The 23,509-nt window shown below is 40.0% G+C and overlaps 5 protein-coding genes across 6 annotated transcripts; 3 read left to right on the top strand and 2 right to left on the bottom strand.

Annotated features, from left to right (window-relative positions):
* Positions 1-104: 104 nt before the first annotated feature.
* On the bottom strand, positions 105-3,203 carry LOC145974573 (uncharacterized). The gene has a single exon (XM_083104471.1). It carries the CDS (start codon positions 3,186-3,188, stop codon positions 105-107), a length of 3,084 nt encoding a protein of 1,027 aa, XP_082960597.1. The 5' UTR covers positions 3,189-3,203.
* Positions 3,204-6,325: 3,122 nt separating this feature from the next.
* Positions 6,326-8,864, top strand: LOC145974470 (uncharacterized). 2 transcript variants are annotated; one of them, XM_083104311.1, is made up of 3 exons: positions 6,326-6,510; positions 6,783-7,096; positions 7,759-8,860. In XM_083104311.1, exons 1-3 carry the CDS (start codon positions 6,501-6,503, stop codon positions 8,092-8,094), a joined length of 660 nt encoding a protein of 219 aa, XP_082960437.1. In that variant the 5' UTR covers positions 6,326-6,500; the 3' UTR covers positions 8,095-8,860. The 2 variants fall into 2 exon arrangements, with proteins under 2 accessions (XP_082960437.1, XP_082960438.1); XM_083104312.1 differs by having other exon boundaries at positions 6,330-6,510; positions 6,787-7,096; positions 7,759-8,864.
* Positions 8,865-12,108: 3,244 nt separating this feature from the next.
* On the bottom strand, positions 12,109-13,982 carry LOC145974319 (uncharacterized). The gene is made up of 2 exons (XM_083104111.1): positions 13,889-13,982; positions 12,109-12,887 (listed from the first exon to the last, which is right to left on the bottom strand). Exons 1-2 carry the CDS (start codon positions 13,980-13,982, stop codon positions 12,109-12,111), a joined length of 873 nt encoding a protein of 290 aa, XP_082960237.1.
* A 3,013-nt stretch (positions 13,983-16,995) lies between these two features.
* LOC145974320 (uncharacterized) lies at positions 16,996-17,535 on the top strand. The gene has a single exon (XM_083104113.1). It carries the CDS (start codon positions 16,996-16,998, stop codon positions 17,533-17,535), a length of 540 nt encoding a protein of 179 aa, XP_082960239.1.
* An 869-nt stretch (positions 17,536-18,404) lies between these two features.
* On the top strand, positions 18,405-19,175 carry LOC145974321 (uncharacterized). The gene is made up of 2 exons (XM_083104114.1): positions 18,405-18,514; positions 18,605-19,175. Exons 1-2 carry the CDS (start codon positions 18,405-18,407, stop codon positions 19,173-19,175), a joined length of 681 nt encoding a protein of 226 aa, XP_082960240.1.
* The last annotated feature ends 4,334 nt before the right edge of the window (positions 19,176-23,509 follow it).

Raw genomic sequence — 23,509 nt, forward strand, 5'->3', positions numbered from 1 at the left:
CACACCAAGTGTATAAATAATATAGCATTCTTTTTATGCAAATGAGGGACGCATTGAATATTATTATATTAAACAAATGCTATTTATTTTGATGCAACAAACATTTATTGTGAAGGGAACGGTGACAGCTTGTTAGTTTCTATTATATTCATAAAATGACGTCTCATGCGCTCTACGTCATTAGAATATTTATCCTCACAAGGATTTCTTCCTAAAACTACAGATGTAGCAAAAGCAGCTGCATAAATTCCGCAACATATGCTATCTGGTTGTTCTTGGACTTTTTCAAATATTATATTGCTTACATTTATTCTTGGATAACGTTTGCGAATATAATCTTTCTCTTTTTCTGCCAATTTTTTATATGTACAGCCAGGTAAGCTGTCATATATATGCAGTTTGGAGCCATCACAGAAAATGCATCGCCAGTGATCAGTACAGTTGCCTCCAATTATTTGTAAACTGTTATCGCTATCACTGGCTGTTATCAGATCCGGAAACTCCAAATACAGAACGCTTTGCGTTTCGAAACAAGAAGTTTCTCTAACAACACGCAAGAATCTATCTAACGATTCATCGTTCAGTTTGCTCTGTACAGGCAGAACGTTCTCTCTCACCAAAGGAAGAGGAGCAATTATATCATCTAAAACTTTCTTACGTTTTGCTATTTCATCTTTAGTTAGATTTTGTTTAATCTTTGAATAACTGACTAAGATGCAATCGCTATCTTGCTCTGTATCCGAAACAGTACCAATATTCGCCAAGTCTGTTTGCATCAAATTCAGTTTTAATCGTTTGTTTTCTTGCTTGTTATCTACATTATTTTGTTGCGCAGTTTTGCGGATAATTTTTCTTTCAGATGCTTTTTTTTGAGCATCTTCTACATATTGCGGGTCTCTAATTAACATATGCCTGTTATGACGGCTATCCAAGATTTCTGGAAGCATACAGTCATGATAGAAACGTTTTAGAAAAGGCAGCATTTGATTTTCCCAAAAGTCATTGTCTCTATTTACTACCACAACTTTTAAACTTTTGGGAGTCCATATAGCGAATATGCAATAGTTTCGCTGCGTTATGTTCAACTGCCCTTGAACTTGATAAAAGAATCGATGATTTCGATTCATTTTATCATTATTTTTTCTGTCAAATATGCCTTTCAGTAAAGGCAATTTTTGTACAGCCTCATCAGCTGTTAAATTCTCTGCTGATAGAGGACATTTAATCTCTACCAAACCATCTTCATCGATAAGTCCATCGGGAGAAGCACCCAAAAATGGATTTTTATAATCAATGAACAATCCACATGGTTCAATTTTTTTATTTAATTTTGTAGCCAACTCTTTTCTGGCGACTTCCTCCCTATCGCGACCATATTTCATGGCTGCTGTGTCAATTTGTGAAGGATATAAAATGCTTTTTACAGTCGCTGCACAAGACGTTGTTGGTCTCATGCGACATACAGTTCCAAAATTGGATGCTGTTAGCATTTCACGCCTTAATGAATGCCATAGTTCACATTCATTTTGGTCTCTTGTATCCCGTTCAATTTTTTCCCTGTTTTCTGCATTTTCTGACAACTTTTCTATATGATTTATTTCAAGTTGTTTGTATACGTCAGGTGGAAGATCTGGCTTTTGTGATTGTGGGCCATAATATCGATCTGTTCCTGCCTCTCGTTTAAATTTTTTACATCTGCCATCCTCTTCTCGAGATTTTTTGGTTATCGCAACCTTTATTTGTCGTCGTTTTTCTAAATTTTTGACAGTCGGGGGAACATCCTTACACATGCTTTTGTATACTTGCGTAAGCACTTGTTGAGTATTATACTGCACAACAGCTCCCGCAATTCTAGCATTGTAAGAACCTCGTAAACCAAAATTAAGGCGCTTTCCACCTATTTCTTTGCAGATTATTGAATTAAACGCTTCTGCAGGATTGTTTGTCAAATTTAACAACAAACTATCGGAATAAGCACTCAAATACCTGACAGCACTTTCAATTTTGTCATATAAACCGTGGAATTTTAAATACGGCACATAATTTTGTATTTTCTCACGGTTTTCTTCGCATCTACGGCCACGTTGATTACATCCTTTATGCTCACCAAAAATATGGCTAGGAATATTTAAAATATCTTTTTGTAATTCCGTAGCTTTGTCATGGTGAGGTAATTTTTCCCCTCTTCGTAGAGCGGCAGCTTCTACTACTTCTTTCCGTATTTTTAAAATGTTGTTTTTTACAAGATTTCGTAGCTGTACAAAGCCACGTTTTCTGTGCTGTTTTAGCTGAACTGTACCTGCAACGACCTTCAACTTTTTGCACAAGTTGCGAAGCAAATGATTAGTGCATTCTACTTTTTTTACGGTCACCATTTGTTCGCGATACGGTGCGTTATTTAGTATGGCCTGATATACACTGCTGTCGCCATCAGCAATAACTGTTTTATATATCAGTCCATGCATTTCAAGGCTATTTTTAAAGCCTTCTACAATGGCGTCACTTTCCATACTTGTAGAGCTAGCGTTGCGGTCAAAATTTTTATAACATTTGTGACTGCGTGACTCGAGTCCATTTCGCTCCGCTCTGTCACACACCGTACAAAATTTGTTGCGGATACCAATGAAGAGAACTTTTTTTGTGCGGTAACCAATTATGGCACCAACACCGGAAAGTGAATCGTAAGTGTTGCCGTACGACCTCTTCATCCAACTACCATCCGCTACAACGGTTATGTATGGAATGCCATTTATAGTTTCATTCCTCTCGAGGGCGAGTTGTTTTTCTACTTCGCCTGCCATTTTCATACTTTCTGTAGCTGTTTTTTGAAAATCATCGACTAGATTTTCGCGATATTTTATATAAGTCTTTTCAGACATGCAAGGAATATTTACACCTGCACAGAACTCTTCCAGTTGGGCATAACCATTTCCAATTGTTATAGTTGTAGCTACAGCAGCTTGGTTGAGATCCAACTTTTCAGGTTCTGTGGATTCTGACCATATATTGTCTTCATAGTTGCACATTTGACATTTGAAGAAATATTGCGTCATCAACCCTTCACGATGAGATTTTATGAGTTTCCAATCTTTAAATTGGCACTCTATTCCTCGCGCATGGCTATCAAATGTTCTGTGCATCTCTGTCCATATAAAGGAAAAGTCGACAATACTGCGGCCTTTAGGCATGCATTCTTGGATACGATTTGTATCTAAAAGGCCTTTATTATCGATAACGAGATTTTCGTTATCTTCGCTATGTACAACTTTTTCTATATACATACCTGGTACGTCGCCTTTTATATCTTCGTACTGCATTACTTTGGTACTGATGTTTGAATCCATCTTGTCTGATGATTCCATTGATTCAACAAACTTGATGGATTCATTTTCAGTACCATTAGTAAGCTTAGTACCACGCAGACTTTCAACCCGCTGTAGGTTTAGCATTTGTCGCCTAGAAAAAAATAATCATATAATATTTATACGCATTTGAAACGTCATATAAAACATTATATACTCATTATTCCTTTCAATTTTCAAAAGAAAACTTCAAAAAGATACAATCTTAAAAGTAAGAACAGTTTTTTTCTTATTCTACTGTAAAAAAATTTTCATATACAATACAATATTATGTTCAAAGTAATTAAAACCTTTAAGAGTAAATATAACCAGTACATGATATACTTTTCTGGCATTATTGTTACGAACCAGCTCACGTCAGAATAGACGGCTCTGGCATTATTGTTACGAACCAGCCCACGTCAGAATAGACGCCTCTGGCATAATTGTTACGAACCAGCCCACGTCAGAATAGACGCCTCTGGCATAATTGTTACGAACCAGCCCACGTCAGAATAGACGCCTCTGGCATAATTGTTACGAACCAGCCCACGTCAGAATAGACACCTCTGGCATAATTGTTACGAACCAGCCCACGTCAGAATAGACGCCTCTGGCATTATTGTTACGAACCAGCCCACGTCAGAATAGACGCCTCTGGCATTATTGTTACGAACCAGCCCACGTCAGAATAGACGCCTCTGGCATTATTATTATGACCAGTCCACATTGAAGTATGTCTCTGGCATCAATTACTATTAACTAACTATTACGATTAACTAACTGTGTAACTACTATTTATATCAAGTGTTATTTTTATCAATAAATTAGAAAAAAACTGTTCTTCATATTTTACTTTAATATCTCGTGGATGAACTGGCGGTACACGTTTCTTTTTATCGAAATATAAGATTAATTTTATAAATTTGTTATTTGCTGAAGAAAAATCACAGAATAAAAAAAACCGTAGACTTCACTTTCAATATTTTATACAGGGTGTCCCATTTTAAAAGTTCCACTAGATTATCTCTATGGGAAAGCATTTAAGAAAAAAATGTTTCAAACAAAAGTTGTTTGATTCGAAGGGAGACATAAGATGGCGCCATTGGTTTGACCCTGAAGAGTCATTTGAAGGTTCACATAAAGGTCACCTTGAATTTTTTGAATGGAACACCCTATATATTTTTGCATATTTTTGTAGCTTATCTGGAGAGCTTTCCAAAACACTATAATTAAGTATTTTTTCATTAAGTACTTTTCGAGTTATGAGGCTTGAAATAATTTCTTAATTTTACATAAACCATAAAATATCTAGTAAAATATTCATTTTTCGATTATCTGACCTTAATACTTTTGCACAGAACAATGTGAGGAATCAATTGGTGTAAAGAAAACACATAATAGTTTCTAAAAAAAAGTATGTAATTTGCAATTAACAATTCCATATTTTTTCTACAAAACAACTATGTTTTTTATTTACACTAATTAATTCCTCACATTGTTCTGTGCACAAAAGTATTAAGGTAAGATAATCGAAAAATTAATATTTTACAAGATATTTTATGGTTTATGTAAAATTAAGAAATTATTTCAAGCCTCATAACTCAAAAAGTACTTTAACGAAAAGGTACTTAATTATAGTGTTTTGGAAAGCTCTCGAGATAAGCTACAAGAATATGCAATGACAAATGGTAGGTTCCATTTAAGAAATTGAAGGTGACCTTCATGTGACCTTCAAATAACTCTTCAAGGTCAAACCAATGATACCATCTTATGGCCCCCTCGAAACCATAAAACTTTTGTCTGAAACATTTTTCTCTAAAATGCTTTGTTTCCGAAATAATTGCGTGCGTTAATTAAAATGGCTCACCCTGTATATACAGGGTGTTTCATTTTAATCCGACCAGTCGAATATCTCGAAAACCAAGCCCGGGAGAGAAAAATATTTCAGACAAAAGTTGTTTGGTTTCGAGGGGGCCATAAGATGGTGACAATGATTTGACCTTGAACAGTCATTTGAAGGTCACATAAAGGTCACCTTAAATTTCTTAAATGGAATACCCTATATATTTTTGCACATTCTTATAGCTGACATCGAGAGCTTTCCAAAACACTATAATTAAGTACCTTTTCGTTAAGTACTTTTTGAGTTATGAGGCTTGAAATAATTTCTTAATTCTACATAAACCGTAAAATATCTAGTAAAATATTCATTTTTCGATTATCTTACCTTAATACTTTTACGTACAAAATAATGAGAGGAATCAATTGGTGTAAAGAAAACACATAGTTGTTGTTGCCCCCTCGAAACCAAATAACTTTTGTCTGAAATATTTTTCTCTCCCGGGCTTGGTTTTCGAGATATTCGACTGGTCGGATTAAAATGAAACACCCTGTATATATAGACAGAATAGTAATGGTTGCAGCACTTTTATTATTAAATTTAGGTACAAGTTAGTAATCATATATCGATATACGATATATGATTACTAACTTGTATCTAAATTTAATAATAAAAGTGCTGCAACCATTACTATTCTGTCTACAAGCTTATATGATTATGCAAAACATACCTTCTTGCCCATCCTTTCTTTCGAGAAAGTCGGAGGCGGGAAGGATATTTGTTTTTTAAGTCTTCTTTCATTTCGTATTTATTGCTGTAAGAGAATAAAATAAATAATAAATTTAAAATAATAAATTTTTCGAAATATGTTTGGGGCGATTAAAATTAAACGCCCTGTACATAATTATAATATTTCGTAATATCACAAATCAAATTAGCAATACTTACGAATAAAATTATACAATTACTGAATTGTTTAATTATACAATGTTGTTCGTTGGCTTCGTTATACGACACATATATGTTACACTTGGCAACGTCGGATCGTGCACGCGATAAGCGAGTGTCCACGCAACAAGCAGTGATGCCAGAATGGATACGCTGGCAACAGCAAATTATTTCGCATAGAGTATAGCTCGGCGTTCCTGTGGAACAGTCGAGGGTCGAGAGGCATCGAGGAACGTCGAGCTATACTCTATGTGAAATAATTTGTTGTTGCCAACGTATCCATTCTGGTATCACTGGCAACAAGTGCGAAACGTGTCTTGAAGATAATCGCAGTGTACTGAGTGCAGTAATATTCCATCCGTCGCACGATGAACACACGTAAGTACTGCGCTCGTATATACATAAAATATTACTTTTTATTAGTAGTACTACTTTTATTAGTAGGTACTTTTTATTAGTAGAAATTTATTAGATGTGATATTACAATAGTATTATTAGAAACTATATAAATAACCATGTAAATTGTAATAATATTTGTTGGTTAGGTACAGTAATAGTAATAAGACATAGTAATTAAAGACTATTTTATAAAATAAATCTGTTCGATAGACACATATACGTAAATATTAATTAATGTATATTTATTTAAGGAAGAAGTGAATCAATAGAGAGAGTGAAAAATGTTCTCTCTCCGCTGCTATCAAAAGGGCGGGAAGCGAAATCTGAGGTGAATCGTCGCAAATCAACATCCACGACGGTGCCAACAAAGTGTACAGCAACGGCGATGATGCAAAGGGCTACAACGCAAAAGTCAACGGAGTCTAAGACACCATCAACTAAATACGATGGCGACAATACGACGGCAACAATGCAAAGAGCTACCATGACAGAGCCGATGTCACCAGGGGCGACGACGGCGACGACGTATGAAAATATAAAAGAAAATGTGCATACAAATATAAAAGTAAGTAACTGCATATTTAATTATTGCATACTTTTCTTTTTACTGTATGCAGATCATAGACATATTAACATAGACTGCTCATAAGGTAGCGAAGAGTGTCCTCCTGAGAGAAAAGGATAGCATGAATTTATTTGTGTTTCTATCTTTTTCTGGTACACGCGTGATGCAATTTCAAGTTAAAAGTCAATAACTTAAAATTGCATCACGCATGTGTCAGAAAAAGACAGATACACAAGTTAATTCATGCTATCCTTTTCTCTCAGGAGGATACTCTTCGCTACCTTATGAGCAGTCTATGTTAATATGTCTATAATGCAGATATAAATAATACTTGGATTTTTTAAAATTTGTGAAAAAAGTATATTATATTAGAGATGTCCAAAATTTTATTAAAATATTGATAGGTATGGTCTCTCAGTTGTAAATATTTAAAAATATAATTAGAATATATTTATAATAATAACATTTATCTCTTATTGCTTGTAATCTGAAAACCTATTATAATCGTAACATTTTTCATTTATTCTTTCAATTCGTATTTATTTTTAATTATTAATTTGATATATTACGATAAGACACTTTATGTTTTAAGACTATAAAAACGTATTTTCTTATTGTCTTATTTCATGTATTTTCTTATTGTCTTATTTCATGTATTTCAGAGAATTAATCAAGTCGTGCGTCGGGAAGTCGCCAAAGAAAGGAAAAAAATAAAAAGAGAAGAATTTCAAAGACGAAAAATGAAATACGCGACACGTATTCCACCGATACCTGCACCACCTGTTTATGTGCCACCTTTTGTATCATCGCCAGTACCAACATCGTTTTATGTACCGACTTACGCACCATCGACTTATGCAGCGCCGTTTACATACGCACCACCGGCTCACCCACAACCACCGCCTTACGCAGCACCGACTCACCCACAACCACCGCCTTACGGAACTCCGAATGTAATATTTTCACCTTACGCGCATATGTATCGACCTCATTTTTGAAATTGATTTTTTGCGGCGAGTTTGCATTTTCAATGATATATAAAATGAAGAAAATTTTATTTTTTTTAGCGATAAACTTTTATTGCTAACATATTTCGATAAAAAAAATAATTATTTTTCAGTTGCATTTTCTTCTAAAATTTACAATTTCGGCTGGTTTGAATTTACTTAGCACGTAGGTCGTTTTGACGAATATAAATATGAAATAAATCACAATAACAATTTCAAGTATGCACAAGGTGAAACACATAGAAAAATGTAGGTCCTCTTCGATTTTAAAGTATAATTTTCTTAGAAATAATCTTTCTGACATTTTGCTGTTCTTTAAACACATATTTAAAATGCGCGATTGTTTCATAATATCGAGATATATAATTCTATCAACTATTCTATTAACTAACGAAAACGACAAACGAAATCTATTTCAACAGATTTTTTACGAACTTTCACATGTCTGCATTTTTTTGCATATTTCTAAATTTATTATCGAAAAACCTTTTTGTTGAGTTATTCAAGGGAGAAGAGAATCAGAAAGAAACCTACAATCTGTGCAACAAGCATTGTATATTGTTCGGATGGAGCGTTGTAGACGGCAATTGCAAGGAAGAAACGTAGAAAAAAGTTGTTCACTGGCGCAGATGGTATGACATTGTGATCTATGCAAATTACAAATCAAAAAGCAGCCACAAATAGTAGATATTTAAGATATAAATACACGTAAAGAAATCAGATAAATGTTTTGTTATTCTATTACAAATTCTTTGAATATTGCAATCCAATAGCGAAGACTGACATTTCGATTCTTGTAAAATATAATCTCTATGTGATTATATTTTACAAGAATCGAAATGTCAGTCTTCGCTATTGGATTGCAATATTCAAAGAATTTGTAATAGAATAACAAAACATTTATCTGATTTCTTTACGTGTATTTATATCTTAAATATCTACTATTTGTGGCTGCTTTGTGATTTGTAATTTGCATAGATCACAATGTCATACCATCTGCGCCATTTCTATATCTATGTTATAGAAATGCAAGATATCCAAAAGCTTATTAGCACATAAGAGATGAGAACGTGCGAATTTTTATTTTTGTTTCATTTTTTATTTTTTTTTTAATTTTAATTTTTATGTTTGTCACTTCTTCGTTATCTGTATGATTTAAATATAATTTTTACTGTACCTTTACAGAATAACACACCGTACATTAAACACTAGCCATATATAAAATGTTTATTTTTTTATAATAAAGATAATTTTTAAAGAAAATTAAAAGACTGCAAAATATTTTATTATATAAGTAATGATTATATAATATAATACTGATATGTTTGTACTAAATATTGAAACATGAATATATGAATAAATATATTTTGTATAAATAATTGTAAAGATAGACAAAACATATTCTTTTCTCCCTATCCCTTGTCTCCATATCTCCTAAATATAAAAACACTCCTGAATATAAAAACACTCAAAATTATTATTAATAATAATTAAAATATTTCGAACAAAAATAAAAATTGTATAATTATTATTATTATTATAATTATTCTTTCATGTTTATGCAATTAAAATATACTCATTTCTCAAATTTAGAACTACGTTCAATTATATGTGCATACGTATATACAAGATCTATGTATGTGATTTATGTCGATTGTTGTGAACAAATAATCTAGTTGTTTATTGTTCAATATAACTTATACAAATAGAGAGAGAGAGAGAGAGAGAGGAAGGAAGGATGGAAGGGAAAGAGAGAGAGAAGATGATGAGGAAGGAGAGAGAGAGAGAGAGAGAGAGAGAGAGAGAGAGAGAGAGAGAGAGAGAGAGAGAGAGAGATGGAGATGGAGATGGAGATGGAGATGGAGATGGAGATGGAACATCTTCTATCGTAATATCCTGGAACTAATTTGTTGCTATTTTTCACTCCACTTTACCTACACTCACGCATACATACACACGAATCGTTCTACATACTATACTTTTATATTAAACTTCTAATTTTGATTTCGAAGGTTCAACAATGTTTTTTCGTATAATTCGACCCAAGCAAACTTGTTTTTACGTTCATACAAATTATATAGCTTTTATATGAAGTACATATTATGACGAGTTGACAGTTCGTCTACAATTCGAGACGCCATATTAAGATAAAAATGGATAAGGAAAACTGTAATTTCATAATTATTTCTCGTTTTTCATATAAAATCGAAGTTTGCTAGGATTATTTATGTATGTACTGCAATCCTACATAAATATTTTCAATTCTGTCAAATTAATGCGACGAAAGACCAGAAGTACGAAAATGGTAATTTTGTCGGTAATACAGTCGAGTACAGCATCCCCTTAACGATCTTAAACACCTCGGTTGTCCAATTTGGCGTGTATCCTTTCTCGAAAACTGTCTTGTACTTGCTAACGCGTACCGAGTCACCTACATTGAATTTCGCCGGACCCGCGATATTTACACGGTTGTATACAGTAGCCAAGAGTCTTTCAGCGATCACGGGGGTAACGTCGACGGGTCGCATACCGATCGTTCGATGCTTGCGCGCGTTGTAATCCGATACGAGTCGCGGCAACGCGTGGATCCACTTGTAAGATCCGTTCAGCGTAAACATCTTCCACATGTCGTGTTTCAGCGTGCGATTGAATCGCTCAACGATCGATGCCTTCAATATCGAATACGTAGAATAGTGATTGATGTTATGTTTTCGCACGAATCGTTGCACGTCGGCGTTATAAAATTCCTTCCCCTTATCGGTCTGTATGTTTTTCGGGCACCTCTTGCTATCTCGAATTATCTCGGCGATAGCGTCAGCTGTCTCGCTTCCGCCTTTACTCTTGAGTGGTACAGCCCACGCGTGCTTGCTCAACGCATCGATGACTGTGAGTATGTAGTGGTAACCTCTGTTGAAACGAGAATACGGACGCATCTCGACGATTGTCATCGTATCCCCGCACTATGACGTGTCTTCGGGGAAAATTTTTTCTCGCCGGTGCGTGCAGTTCGTTCACCAACTGCCGTTTCTCTAAACTATGTTGTTTCTTCGCTTCCTCGGTTATTCCCGATCGTCGATTCATCGTTGGCGTTCGATAGACGTTCCTGGCCCGTTCGTTGGCGTTCGATAGACGTTCGATAGACGTTCCTTACACGTTTGATAGTCGTTCACTGCCGTTCTTGACCCGTTTGTTGCCGTCCTTGGCCCTGTTGGTAGTCGCTTCTAAGTAGTCCGTAGCCTCGTGCACAGTCGTTTCTGACCCGTTCGTAGCCTCGTTGACAATCGTTTCTGACCCGTTCGTAGCCGTTCCTGAGTTGTATACCGCCTCGTATGTACCCGTTTCTGACGTGTTCATAGCCTTGTTCGCAGCCGTCCTTGAGGTGCTCGTAACCTCGTTCGCAGCTGTTCTTGAATTGTTCGTAGCCTCGTTCGAGACCGTTTCCTCTTCGATCACTGCCACTCATTGTAGCTTGATAACCGTTCGATAACCGTTTATAGTCGTTCGATAATTGTTTGTAGCTGTTCGATAACTGTTCGTAGCCGTTCGATAAGCCTTTAAAGATGCTCAATAATTGTACAATAGCCGCTCCTAAGCCGTTCACTACAGCTCATTACAGATTGACAGCCGTTTCTGAATTAGCGTTAATCGCACGCCGAAGCTCGTTTATCGCAGTCTGCAAAGCTCGCACGTCCTTCTCGAACGCAGTCAGCTTCTCGTCTGATTCTTTCTGTTGATTCTTCAACGTTTTAACGCATTGTTCCACGTATAGTTGACTGCATCGGCCTTAGGTTGCGCTACACGGCGAATCTTGCGCGATCTCGCGTCATAGGCCGTAGCGACGCGACACAGAGCGTTTTGACGCAAGTAACTCTTCGCCAATTTACCCCAATGATCGCTTGTGTCGATCGCATCATTTCTCCGTTCAAATAATCCAAATTTGTTGATAGGCATTTTTTTTCGATGCGAGTGACGTCGATCGACTGATTAGTTTCGTCGAGACACCGTTTAATTTATAATAAGGCCGGATTCGCGAAGTTCTTCTAGGATCGACAGGATCTCGTTATCGTGAGCGTTGTGGCCAGCTCGGCGCGAAGCGTCGAGCAATCGTAGTCGATCCACTAGCTCGTTGGGGTCGTCCCAGTGCACGTAATCGATCTTATTGTCGGTTAGCGTCATCGCGCGAGGCATGAATACTCCCATTCCGGATTTATTTTTTTTCGATTCGATCGACATCAACGGTGCGATTATTTGTTTATACTTGTATCCCTTGTTGCTATTTAATCGACCTTGCGCATTATATTTGCGTTTATGCGCACTCGTCGCCATTAATATGCTCTTATATTTTTGCATATCGTCCTCAGTGTATATGATGTCATCGGGAATTCTCTTGAAGATCAACTCGTATAATCCAGGTGTATCGATATACCTCACTTTGTCAATGATTATAGAGTCATCTCTATCAATGTCGAATCGTTTGTTACCGAGACGCATTTCATTCTCGTCGAAATAGACACCGTACACGTGATCGATCTTGTTTTTTTCGTCGCCACTAAGGAGAGCGCTCATGTACTTTTGTCCCAGTGGTCCCAAGTGCTCTCGTAACACTTCTTGACCTTCCGACGTTTGTAACATGTTTCGAACGGATATTTCGAGCGGGTTGCCCGTGGTTTCGAAAACATTTTCGATTGCGAGTGATTCAGGGTTGATCGCGGGTTGTACGATTCTCGTTGTCGCTAACGGTGTAGAGGTTATCGGCGGTTCATCCAGTAAAGCATCCGATAGATCTGATGTACGCGGCGTCGATAAACGATTCGCCTTCAATCGTTTCCTCTTTTTCGGTGTCGCATCCTCCTCCTCCTCTTCCTCCTTGTACCGCTTGATGGGTAACGTTTTAATCTTCGCATCAGCGTTACTCTCCGGCTCGTTTTTCACCGCGATTGAGCTAGAGTTGTCGGCGATCTTTTGCAGTGGCTCGATAATAGGTCCAAAATGGGTCTTGACCGCGATATCGTCGTCGATCTTACCGGTCTTCAAAGCACGATGTTTCTTGCGGATCGATTCGCTCGTTTTCTCAATCTCCCTCGCAACCTTTTCACGCTCGCGAATATTATCGCTTCCAGCCATGTCGACGGAATGTCGAGCGTTTCACTCCTCTCGACGGAATGTCGGCAGCGACTAATCGTTTCGCGGTATCGCGAACACGTTAAATCCTTTTCTGTATCGCCCGTTCGTAAGCGAGCTGTCCTTATCTATCACTAGGAATCCATACTTTAGCTGCCAACAAGTACGACATAATTCACTGAAATCCTCGTACGACATGTCGGTATTCACGTGATCGTTGTATACGTGTTTCAAGTTGGTACCGTCCTGATTAAACAAGATCAGCAGGTTCGCGTTGTCGCGTATAAGATGTTTTGGTATTCTCGCGTACGTCTGACAGAGATAGAAGCAGTCGACGTTCGAGTGACGACCCATTGCAAAGTATTCTCTTATCGTATCTTGCTTGTCGCACGCCACGTCATCGAAGACGAAAATCGAGTTTGGACGTGCCTCGTTCGGTGGAATGACGTCACTGTTATTCGAGAACGTAAAGTAGCCGATTTCGTCGATCGGCGTCAACAAATTCTCCAGATATCGATATTTCGGCTGTTGCAGCGACTTCGAGTACACGTACACGTTCTCGAAACGTACACCGTGCGGACTTTCCAGTAGACTTATCAGAACGTTTTATCGCAATTCGAGGGGCCGCAAACGATCGCGCGTATAGTAGTCGGTAGCATCGTACCGTGTCTGCGCATCTCCGCATTGTCCCCCATTGATCGTAATCTGTCATCGCAATTCGTCACGCGTATCGTCAAAGGTTGTCGTACGAACCGCATGTTTTCTCATTCGAATCAATTTTGCGAATGATCGCGAGGGGGGAGACCTATTTATAGAAGTGTCTCGACTCGAAACCGCTCAGTATTAAAAATGTTTCTCCTTCTGTCGGATGAAAGAGACATTTTCCAGCTTACCGCTGAACAACTGCAGTATATCCCAAAGATTCTTTTACTGCAAAATTTTGGTGATTACGTGGAACGATTATGGGACAAGCTTCCAGAATATATAAAGGCTGATTCTGAGGTTCAACAATATCGTTCGTGCATGCGACATTACAATCAGCCGTGGCAGCGAACGCACATCGATGGTCCGCCACCGTTAATAAAAGATTGCTACGTATGTCAGCGAGAATTGTGAGAGGCAGCGGTCTCTTAAATCGTGCGATAAACGCGCTTCCGATCGAATTCCATATTCCCGGCTATCAGTTTTGCGGTCCAGGCACGCGGTTGCAGAAGCGATTAGCCAGAGGCGATCGAGGTATTAATCCATTGGACGCGGCGTGTCGTGAACACAATATAGCATACTCTCGGAGCAACGATCTCACCGAGAGACACGCGGCGGATAGGATACTCGCCGAGAAAGCGCGAAATCGCATCGGTGCGAGAGATTCGACTCTCCGTGAGAGAGCCGCCGCCACAGCTGTCTGGGTAGCGATAAAAGCCAAGACGAAGCTCGGTATGGGTCTGAAGAGGACAAAGACGAAGACGAAGACGAAGAAAAAAACGGCAAAGAAACGGATACTTCCGGTAGCGAAACGCGGCGGCGTGTTGCCGATTCTACCAATGTTGGGTGCGCTCGGATCCCTGATCGGTGGAGCGGCGGGTGTAGCGAAGGCGGTGAACGACGGAAAAGCCGCGCAACGTCAGTTGCAAGAGATGCTACGTCACAATCACGCCAAGGAAGGTCGCGGATTATATCTCGCTCCTTACAAATACGGACGAGGAGCCTCAACGAGAAGAAAAAAAAAAACGTCAAGGAGACGCTAAAAATGCCGCAGGGCGCAACTACCAACGTACAATTGCTACAACTGGCAAAACGTGTGCGCATTCCATATTTTAGAGGTGTTTTCATGCGCGACTCTTTACCGATCGGTGGTATATATCGAAACGAGAGCGGTATCGTAAATTTGGATAGCGTCGAAGGATCGGGTACTCATTGGGTAGCGTACGCAAATAGGGGAGATCGTGTCGTATATTTCGACAGTTTCGGCAATCTTCCACCACCGAATGAATTGGTGCGATATTTCGGACGAAACGTAACGAAGATACAGTACAATCACACACCTGTTCAAACTTACGATCAGAGCATCTGCGGACAATTGTGCTTACAGTTTCTTCGAACGGTCGATGCGTGCGAATTTAAAGACTGATATTGCGCTATTTAATTCAGTATTCGTTAAACAGTTTTGCCGACATGTCTATGACATTCACGTTGACTGGGAAGAGTAGCGTTCTCGCGGCAAACTTCTTTCCCGTCGTAGATTTGGGCAACGATGAATACGAGCTCGGTCTAACGGATTTTGAGACTTATCACACGATACCGAATGTGAATTCCTCGAATAATAAATTTTACTTTGGCAAAGACGACGCGGAAATTACGATTCCCGAGGGATCCTACGAGTTGCGAGATATACATGCATTTTTAAAACATGCAATTTCACGGAAACATCGCGATAAGAAACACATTGACGACGGTGACTATGAAGATGGAGAATATCCGATAATGCTCCGTGCTAATTACAATACGATGAGGAGCGAGATCAAATGCGCATACAGAATAAACTTTAGCAAGCCCAACAACATTGGATCGCTGCTAGGATTCTCGAATCGTATTCTCGAGCCGCGAAAATGGCACGAATCGAACATGCCGATTAACATTATCAACGTGAATATTATCCGCGTAGAGTGTAACCTGACTGCGGGCGCGTACACCAACGGCAAACTCGTTCATACGATACATGAATTTTCACCGAGGGTACCACCGGGATATAAGATATCGGAAACGCCGGCGCAGATCATTTACCTGCCGATCATCGCGCGGAGCATTACGGATTTAACGTTACGCGTTGTCGACCAGAACGGACGATTGCTCGATTTTCGAGGAGAAGAGATCACCGTAAGATTACACGTACGACGGCCATGGCGATAACATACGTATGCGACGTATGAGATGCTCGTGTTGAACGGATCGAAAGACGTGAGAGATAACGCAATCTTTACGAGGCCAGCTACAACAACAACAACGTCGACGTTCGCTAATATCCAATCATCCAAGAAAAAGAAACTCAGCGCATCGAACGTTGCGTTTTTACAATCTTTGGGATTTGCGGTGCGAAACAGCTGAACGATGACCGACATCCTCAACATCGGTGACGAACCGATCTTCGACGATCGTATCGTCAAGATCGAGACTCATACGTACAACCCGTTCGCCAATACAACGTTCGGATACAGTGACGAGATAAGAATACCCATACAACAACAGGATCTGTATACGTTGCCGTATGAGAGTTTCCTATACATCGAGGGAGAACTAACGAAAAACAGACCACCAGCTGACGGAGGAGCTGATGTGGCGCTGGGAAATAATTGCGTCGCATTCATGTTCGATGAGATTCGATACGAACTCGATGGCGTTGAGATTGATCGCAATAGAAACGTAGGAATAACTACTACGCTCAAAAACTATGTAACGGTATCATCCGATAGAAGCGTGATTATGAGGAACGCCGGCTGGGATGCGTCGACCAATGCGAATGGACACTTCAATTTTTGCGTACCGCTCTACATGTTATTGGGATTTTGCGAAGATTACAAACGCGTGGTGATTAACGCTCGTCACGAATTGATCTTAATACGATCGCGCAACGACAACAATTGTCTGCTTGGAGATTCGACGCTGGAGCCTGCGATCAACATATTCAAGATACAATGGCGAATGCCACACGTGCTGTTGAGCGAGATCGAAAAACTGTCGATGCTGCGTGCTCTGGAAAGCGGACGATATCTCAGCATGGGTTTTCGCTCGTGGGATCTGTACGAGTATCCGCTATTGCAGCGTACCACCAAGCATTCGTGGGCCATTAAGACCGCGACTCAGCTGGAGAAACCACGCTACGTTGTCTTCGCTCTGCAAACAGGCCGGAAGAATGTTATGTCTGAGGATACGAGTCGATTCGACGACTGCAAATTGTTCAACGTGAAACTCTATCTGAACTCGGAATGTTATCCGTACGATGATATGAATCTGGATTTTGATAAAAACAGATGGTCCATTCTGTACGACACGTACACGCGCTTCTGCAAGAATTATTACGGATACGAGTATCTCGAGCCGAGTCTCACCGTCTCGATGTTTCTACGTAACGGTCCGTTCGTGATTATCGATTGTTCTCGACAAAACGAATCGGTCAAGAGCGCAACCGTGGATGTGAGATTGGAATTCGAGTGTAAGGAGAACGTGCCGACGAATACCACAGCGTACTGTCTCATCATACACGATCGCGTGATCCAGTACAATCCGTTGACCAACGTTGTACGCAAAATCACCTAAGTGTTCGCTACACAAGAGAGAGGGGAAGAGGAGCAGGATATAAATCAAAGTGTTGCGAGGCGTTGGTTTTAGAGTGTCGTCATTCCTCTCGACGAGAGATCTCGTCATGTCCGTACCAACGTTTGTGGATCTGCAAGGATTTATTGTCGGGAGAAATTTTTTCGTGAAGGAAGCTGCGGTTCTGAGAAAGGGATATGTTCTCTCGTATTACTTTTTCGCAAGTCCCGTACCGTGGAGAGTGCTTACAAAATCTGAGCGATGTCAAGTCTCATGGCTGATTAGAAATCATCACGGATTACATTGGGAAGACGGAAACGTTCCGTATGGCTTGGCTCAGCGTGTAATTACAACAGCTGTCGTTGGTACGATACACGAAGAAGAAGAAGAAGAATCGTCTGTCGTGTACGTTAAAGGACTTGAAAAGCGAGAATGGCTGACCGATATACTAGACGATGCGGGAAACGGCTATATCATTGAAACCTTGGATGCTGATTACGAAGATATTGATTCTCTAAATAAATTAGATATTACCAATAGTATGCGATGTGGAAAACATGTTAAGAATTGCGCATTACAAAATGTATTCAAAATATTTAACTGGTGGTCGAAACGCCAGAAAGAATTGCAAGAAAAATAAAATATGTAAACATTAATATGTGTTATCTCTTATTTCCCCACCCTAATCCTTCATTGCGTTTCTAAGAATTCTTTTGTCCGAGCGCCGTCTCCCCTTCTCCTAAATTTCAGAGCGTTAGAAGCATTGATCCCCCACCACATTATACTTTTGGAAGATGAGCGTCACGTATACTCGGTTAATTCCTGTACGATCAGTGTCGCGTTAACCGTTCACTTTTCATAACCCCAGAGAAATGTACTACGTCGAAAGAAGCAGCAGCAGTAGCGGCGGCATCGGAAGACACGTGAATAATTACGTGCCGCGTCGTGATAAAACTCCATCGTTTGAGAACAAATGTGACGAGTAAGTTTCGTTTAACTTCTTTCTATTTTTTTTTCTATTTTTACAAATTTTATTATTATTACTATTATTCAATTTTAATTTTTCCCGTAGCATTTCATTGGAGCGTCGTGCGGTTCGTATACTAGGTAGACGATACGCATTGACAGCTACGGAATTCAAATTCCTCGAAATTAGTATCAATGTGGGTCCGCCGAGTTACGTGGTGATTGCCATAGGAGATCATCGGGGAAAGGAACTGATATTATCTCTCGAAACGTGGAAGGGACTCTACGAGGAACGTCATAATATTCTAAATCTCCTTCGGAACGGCTCTCAAGACATCTACAGTTTTATAAGTGTTGGACCGCTAACAGTGAGAGTTCATACGATTAACGACGCTAAACTCATAAGTCTCGAATCTTCAGATGTACGCATGATGATGATCGAATCGACGTTACATCGTATGTTCGATCTCGATGATTGCATAGATGTAACTTTTAATCGATTGGTTAGAGTGACCGAGACAGTCGATGTCAAATTTACGCAATTCTCCAATATCGCGTCCACTGTAACGGATCCTAAAGAAGTATCGAATGTAATACGCGCGAGTGACGCTTTCAACAAGCATCAACTCCTCGATTGCGAGCTGGCAGCTTTAGTTTTTAGTCCACATAGTTCGTAAGAAAAATATGTATAAAAAGAAGAATAAAGAGTTTCAAGTTTACTAAATCATGATGTAATTTCTTTGCACATATTTCCATCCTTTGCGCTAGTTATAAGTCTTTACCTTTTTTCTCTCTCTCGTACGCGATCATCTCGCGTTATCGTTCCCTCTCTCTCGCACGCGTTCTCCTCGCACGCGTTGTCTTTCAAAGAAATGCTGCTGTTTATATTGTTTATAAATCGGACATCGGTATATGCACTACTGTTTATATCGTTTATCAACCGCGTATGTAATATAATATTGTTTATCATTGTGATAAAACATTCAACGCGCGCCACCTCCGAAATCCCCTCCGTCCCGCGTGACGTCATTCCCCCTCGCCCCGGAGAACCCCCCTCCGCCCCTCACCCCCCTGAGATCCCTTGGTTAGAACCGGCATAGAATCATCTACTGAAAAATGAATATGTTACAAGATATTTTACGGTTTATGTAAAATTAAGAAATGATTTCAAGCCTCATAACTCGAAAAGTACTCAATGAAAAAATACTTTATTATAGTGTTTTAAAAAGCCCTCGAGATAAGCTACAAAAATATATAATGAAAAATAGAGGGTTCCATTTAAGAAATTTAAGATGACCTTCACGTGACCTTGACAACACTATTCAAGGTCGTACCAATATTACTATATAATACGTTACTTGAAACCCTACAACTTTTGTCTGAAATATTTTTGTCTGTCGTTCTTGGTTTTCGAGATATTTGGCTGGCACGAGTGGTTTGATACACCCTGTATATACAGGGTGTTCGGAAATTCATTCGACAAATTTCCAGAGATTATCGGGGGCACCATAAGAATCATTTTTTGCAAATGAACCAGGGGTCAGAAACGTGTCATTACATCGCTACGGCATACGGAGTGTTCGAAAGAGTCGGAACCTCGAAATATTACAAAAAATAGAAGTTTTACAAAAAATTGTTTCAAACAAAAGTTGTAGGGTGTAAAAAGGTCTATTTACTGGCGCCATGTGTTTGACCTTGGATGGCGTCGCTAAGGTCACGATAAGGCCACCTTGAATTTTTGAAATGGAACCCTCCACTTTTTATTCAGCCACCAATCTTGCCTCCATTGGCTGGATCAGGCACAGCAGGCGAATGCTGTACCGATATACACAAGTGCCTTTAATAAATAAATGTCATAAAATTACATTTTTTGTTTTAAATAATGGAAATTTAAGCTTAAAATTGGCGTATTCTCATAAAAAATTGAAATTAAGACAAAGATAAATATAAAATGATATATGCATATATATATATATATATATATATTGCGACGTTTTTTTTTTACTTTTAATTTTTCAATCCTCCTCGGGTGTTGGAGAGGAGGATGTTAGAAGGGGAGCGAAAACGCCGTAAAAAAAAACACAAGGCGGATAGAGATACTCGCGCTCGGAGGAACTAAGATGGAGGGTGTTCTCGCGCGAGCCGCGGCGAAGCGAAAGCCGTCTCGAGATCTCGAAGTTGGGCGCCAGATACGGTCTTTCGCGTATCAATTCGCAAAATCGTCAGAATGACGCGAAAAACGTTAGCCTGTTTCGCCACGGGCCGACTAGCTCACCTAATGGTGGAGGGGCAGGGTCCGTTGAAAAGGATATTGAATTATTTTATGCGAGGCGGTCGGTGATTACGAAAATTGACGAACACAACGGGATTTAACGCTCACGACAAACGAACACTCAAATAAGTTACGCGAATTTAATAGAAAAGAAAATGTAACAAATTTATTCAAGAATAGAAATATAATAAAAATAAGAATATAAAGGAAAAGAAATAGTGAATCCCAGAAAGAAATAATAATGACAATAATTAGCAGATCAGAATTAACGAACTATAACTGCGGTTAACATAAATTCGAAAATTTGAAATAACGTACAACAGATACTTCTTCGACAGCGGTGATAACAATAATAATACGAGATCGAGATCATAAGAAAGCTGTGATATTTGTCGTCCTCCAGGCCCGTTTTTATGGCCGGACTTTGCGAAACCGAACGGCGTTTCGAGATCGTAACGGAAATTTCGACAATCTCATTAACGACTCAATTTTACCGATCTTTATGCTTTATTCTTTCGCTCGCTCACTTAGTCGACAGCAATAAGTTCGAAAAGAGGCTTAACATTTGAGCGAGAACAATCCAGAAATCTGCGAAGACGAGAAATTGTCGCCCGCGACGAGCGCGTTCGATTCGCTCGGAATTCGATAGCCGTCGGACGTCGCTTCGCTTCTTTTCGGCGTAACGCTTTCTATCTACGCGAAATCCTCGAATTTCGACCCTTTCTCAATCTATTATGCACCGCGACACACTCAAACGTACGACAATTACCACGCAAATACCACGCAATATACTAGTATCAAGAGCGACAAGGACAGTACGACTTTTGCCACGTCGTCACACTCATACGGTCACACGCTCACATATACGCTAATTGCAGACGAAAATTGCCCGGAGATCGGTTGCGGGGATGTCTTACGCGGTTTCGACAACTCTTTTCGACAGCACGGATAGCGAACGCATTCCCCGCGATTTACCGCGCACGTGGTCGATATACGAGAGCCGGTCACTACGCGTTTTACGACACCCCGAATCCCGGAGAGAGACGAACGGTTCCTTATCAGCTACGGCCTACGTTACGATCGTCCTTGATGCCTCGGTCGCTTGTCTCCGGTCGCCCGAAATACACGAAAATCGCGAGCTTGGTACAATGCTCGAGCGACAACGAGACACGAAAATGGCGACGGCGACAGAGCGGCCGGTCCGCGGACAGAATCGCGTACGTGGCTTACAATTAGCGATGGGCAACCTCACCGATACTTTCTCCCGTGACCAGGGGATGATCCTCGGCTCGTCCTCTCAACTTGATCTCCTCGGCGACAACGACACGCTAACGATAACGACAACGACAAAATCTCTCGAACACGACTATCTGTTGAGAGCTCCCGCACCAGAATGATTCCCTGGATCTCGCGATCCAGGGTCGATAGCGGCGTCAATCCTGCGCGCAAGGATGCGCGGATTCGTGGCCAATAGCGCCGCGACACGCGAGGTATTACTGCGCCCCGCGACAACGCCGTATCGGGGGCCGTAACGGCCCCGATAATTTAAAATTCCGAATCTCGGCGACCCTGCTATCCGTGGTCTTCCGGAGGCAGGTCTATCGTCCTCCGTCCTCGGAGGGTGGCGCCGATCCGGTCCGGTTATCTCGGTTCAAGACAACTGGTTCTTCGTCGCTTTTCCATCTTTAATTGAAGGGGGCAAAATCCACCCACGAATCTGCGCTGTCCTGTTCCTCCGGCGCCTTCTCCGTTCTCAAGTCGGAGGTAGGAAATGTCGTATCGGCTGTCGTAACATGGATTCCTCTTGGGCCTTTTCCGGTTTCCTTCCGGCGGGTTGCCCGACGTCAAGAAAAGGATACAAACAAAAAATAATTAATAATAGAGCGAAATATACTAATGGCTCGTCTCTCCGGAGATTTCGGTACGGCTCTCGCAATCTTTTTCTGGCGCGGCCGCTCGGCTCGCGCCCCGTCAAGATTTCCGGGGTGGATGGACGCGCGTCGGGACGGCAACGTCACAATATATATATATATATATATATATATATATATATATATCATAGATTATTTTATTTTTCTGTTAATTATTTAATTGTAATTCTTTTCATATACAGGGTGACCCATTTTAACTTAGGCAGCCAAATAACTCGAAAAATAAGCACACTACGAAAAAATGTTTAGAATCAAAATTTTGTCATTTCGAGGGGGACGTACAATGACGTTAAAATGAGCCCCCCCACCCCTCCCCCTGGGCGGTGAGGGGGGGCAAGTTTGAAATCTTAAATGGGAACCCCTATTTTTTATTGCATATTCGGAATCTTTGGCTAAAAACACATACAATTTGTCTGAAACATTTTTCTCGATTCATGATAGATGGCGCTGTAATCGACGAAATTCAATTTCTTCGATTTCTCTTACTGAGAACCCATGCTTACGATTCTGCAATAAATTAACAATAAAAATACCACGTTTTCATTGTTAATACTCGAAATTAGTCTTAAAACAAACTTCTCATTATTTTTTATTACTCATTAATTACTTCTCAAGAAACTGCTTTTAGCGTAACCCAGGAACAACGTCGTGGACGTAGCAGTTTTCTGTTCCCTTCGGGGTGCTGATTAACGTGAGTCCCCTCGCCTCTCACAATTCGGGGTGCTTGAACGTGTGGTAACCCAGCCAGTGAAGGCAAGGTCGTGTGGTGACCCAGCCAGTGAAGGCAAGGTCGTGTGGTGACCCAACC

Source organism: Camponotus vicinus, unplaced genomic scaffold (genome assembly GCF_025532165.1).
Source record: "Camponotus vicinus isolate PSW18456_S1 unplaced genomic scaffold, iyCamVici1.0 SCAF_7, whole genome shotgun sequence".
Lineage (NCBI taxonomy): Eukaryota > Metazoa > Arthropoda > Insecta > Hymenoptera > Formicidae > Camponotus > Camponotus vicinus.

Bases quoted from the DNA above. Each gene is read 5' to 3' on its own strand.
- LOC145974573 (XM_083104471.1), bottom strand. From the start codon at position 3,188: ATGCCTAAAGGCCGCAGTATTGTCGACTTTTCCTTTATATGGACAGAG.
- LOC145974470 (XM_083104311.1), top strand. The intron at 7,097-7,758 runs GTAAGTAACTGC...CATGTATTTCAG, and splicing joins ATGTGCATACAAATATAAAA to AGAATTAATCAAGTCGTGCG.
- LOC145974319 (XM_083104111.1), bottom strand. From the start codon at position 13,982: ATGCGGTTCGTACGACAACCTTTGACGATACGCGTGACGAATTGCGAT. The intron at 12,888-13,888 runs GTACGATGCTAC...CGCGTACATCAG, and splicing joins TGCGGAGATGCGCAGACACG to ATCTATCGGATGCTTTACTG.
- LOC145974320 (XM_083104113.1), top strand. From the start codon at position 16,996: ATGGGTTTTCGCTCGTGGGATCTGTACGAGTATCCGCTATTGCAGCGT.
- LOC145974321 (XM_083104114.1), top strand. From the start codon at position 18,405: ATGTACTACGTCGAAAGAAGCAGCAGCAGTAGCGGCGGCATCGGAAGA. The intron at 18,515-18,604 runs GTAAGTTTCGTT...TTTTTCCCGTAG, and splicing joins TTTGAGAACAAATGTGACGA to CATTTCATTGGAGCGTCGTG.